Source organism: Lutjanus erythropterus, chromosome 14 (assembly GCF_056507025.1).
Source record: "Lutjanus erythropterus isolate fLutEry1 chromosome 14, fLutEry1.hap2, whole genome shotgun sequence".
NCBI classification, from domain to species: domain Eukaryota; kingdom Metazoa; phylum Chordata; class Actinopteri; order Lutjaniformes; family Lutjanidae; genus Lutjanus; species Lutjanus erythropterus.
This window is the reverse complement of record NC_139330.1, coordinates 29,946,202-29,948,497: the sequence shown is the minus strand read 5'-3', so window position 1 is coordinate 29,948,497 and position 2,296 is coordinate 29,946,202. Positions and strand designations below refer to the sequence as shown.

The 2,296-nt window shown below is 43.7% G+C and overlaps 1 protein-coding gene across 1 annotated transcript; it reads left to right on the top strand.

Annotated features, from left to right (window-relative positions):
* The first annotated feature begins 827 nt into the window (after nucleotides 1-827).
* On the top strand, nucleotides 828-2,030 carry LOC146315726 (uncharacterized). The gene has a single exon (XM_084736565.1). The coding sequence runs from the start codon at nucleotides 828-830 to the stop codon at nucleotides 2,028-2,030; it is 1,203 nt and encodes a 400-aa protein (XP_084592691.1).
* The last annotated feature ends 266 nt before the right edge of the window (nucleotides 2,031-2,296 follow it).

Genomic DNA, 2,296 nt, shown 5'->3' with positions numbered 1-2,296 from the left:
ATGCTAAGAAAGAGATTTAACATTGATCACAATAATTGTTTCTTTTGTTATACTGAAATTGAAACCACAGGTTGTCCACAGGTCAATGTCTATACTGTATGACATTCTGGGAGGACTTGCAGGACTTGCTACCATCCAAATTCCCACTACATGTTCCTCTCACAAGAGAAACTACTGTGTTTGGTATTGATCTCAAGGACACTAAAGGTGACTTGATATTAAACAGCCTTACACTACTGGCATTTTTTTTTTAACTACACATCTAAATGGACCCCACTTCCCCACTTCTCAGTTACTTAAAGGGACTTTATGGCCAATCATCTGAGTGCCTTAAAATTAATGGAAGGAAAATAATCCAAGTCTCTCCTCAAAACTTATGAAGAACTGAAAGTTTTTTATGACCCCTAGATCGACTTAATGCATTTTTCCTTTTCACAATTTTGTTTTTCTGTTTTTTTAGTTTATTTTTTTACTACTTATTGCTCTGCATTATAATAATAATTACTTTTCTATACCATGCCTTGTATGTTATTCCTCTAATGTTTTTCTATGCCTTGTTGTAATTGTTTTGTTACAAATAAAGTTTTAAAAAATTCAGTCAGCCATCTTTGAAAAAAAAACCCAAAAAAATGGTATCCCATAGCAACAACAAGATCAAAGAACCGTGTTCTGATGATGTCATCAAGTCAGTTCTGGAATGTTGTACTATAAAAGGCTTCTCAGAATCAAACCTGCATCAGACACGATTTTCACTGTCAAGTATTCAGACACGAATTTCATCGTCACAAGTTAGGAAAGAAGTTTTACAAGTTCAAACACGAGTTACAATGGAAACGACACAAAGTCAGAGAAAGCAGAGGAGGCAGAGGAGAAACAACGCTGAGATCCATCAGCAGACTCATCAAATCAAGGATTTCGCCACCAGACGCCTTGATTTCTACCTCCATTCCCTGGAGGAGGAAATAAGGTGCGAGCTTAAGGACAGCGAGGCAAGGCTGACCAGGGGTCGATCTGAGCAGAGGCTCCACTTGGACATCCATGTGGACTCGCTGACCGCTCTCATCGATCAGCTCCAGGACAAGCAAGAGGACAACAAGAGCAAAGAGCAGATGCAGAGTGAAATATGTAGACTGCAAGCCCTGCTAGACGCGGCTCCAGCCAAACATAACCGCTCTGAACAGGAAGATACTGATACTCTGAAATTACGTCTCAGGAAAATCTGCTTCATGCTGCGGACAGCTCAGAGCGACCTTGAGCAGAAGACATCCTACACCAAAGAACTTGAAGTCAAGTTGGAGGCCATGACCAAAAAGAACGAGGACCTTCAAAGTGAAGTCGAGGCCATGAAGTTACAGGTCCGTGTTGAGAAACAGCTACGTGCCGTGGCTGAAACCAACATGGAGACGACAACTCATGGCCTTAAGTTGCAGCTTTTTGAAAAGGACACAGCGGAGTTTGAGGCTCGCACAAAGGCTGAACAGCTGGAGGCCGATCTTGTGTTTGAGCGGGATCAAGCTCATAAGCTGCAAGCAAAGCTGAACAAAATGGAGGAGAGTCTTGCTAAACAGAAGGAGGATGCAAAAAAGACACTGGAACGAGTCAAGGCTTCCCATCAAGCCCAGCTGGAGGAACAAAAAGCAGAGACCAGGAAGATTTCTTCTGCCCTGAAAAAGGCAGAGGATCTGCTGGAGACTCAGCGTCGCAGCTGGCAGCAGAAGGTGGAAGAAACAGAAAAATCAAAGACTTTCTTTGCGGCTCAACTTGAAGAGCAGAAACAAGAAAACAAAACTCTTGCAGATGCTCTGCAGAAGGTTGAGCAGCAGCTGGAAACTCATCATAACGAGTGGCAGAAGGAAAAATCATCCCTCCTTCAGGCCACAGAAGACCTCAGGAAGACTCTCCAGGAAAAGGAGCAGGAGTGGAAGAAGAAAGAGTTCTCCCTGAACTCCCAGCTGACAGCTCTCGAGAGTCAGCTAGCCAAGAAGAAAAAGAAGAAGAAGTGGCACAGGGTACAACTGTGTGGCGTCTGAAGATCATCTACAGCCCACACACAGACTTCCAGCTCAGGGACAGGGACTTACACAAACACAGGTATTTGTGAGTATTAATCAGTTTTAACCCCCAAACAGCACTTTGAAAACGGCTGTTTGAGGGTCAAGACTTTACGTTCGTGCAGCACGGTGGTCAGCACTGCCCCCCTCACAGCAGAAAGATCCTGAATCTTAAACCCACTTGGATCAGGGTCTGTCTGCATGGAGTTCAGATGTTTTCTCCGTGATTACGTGGGTTTCCTCCA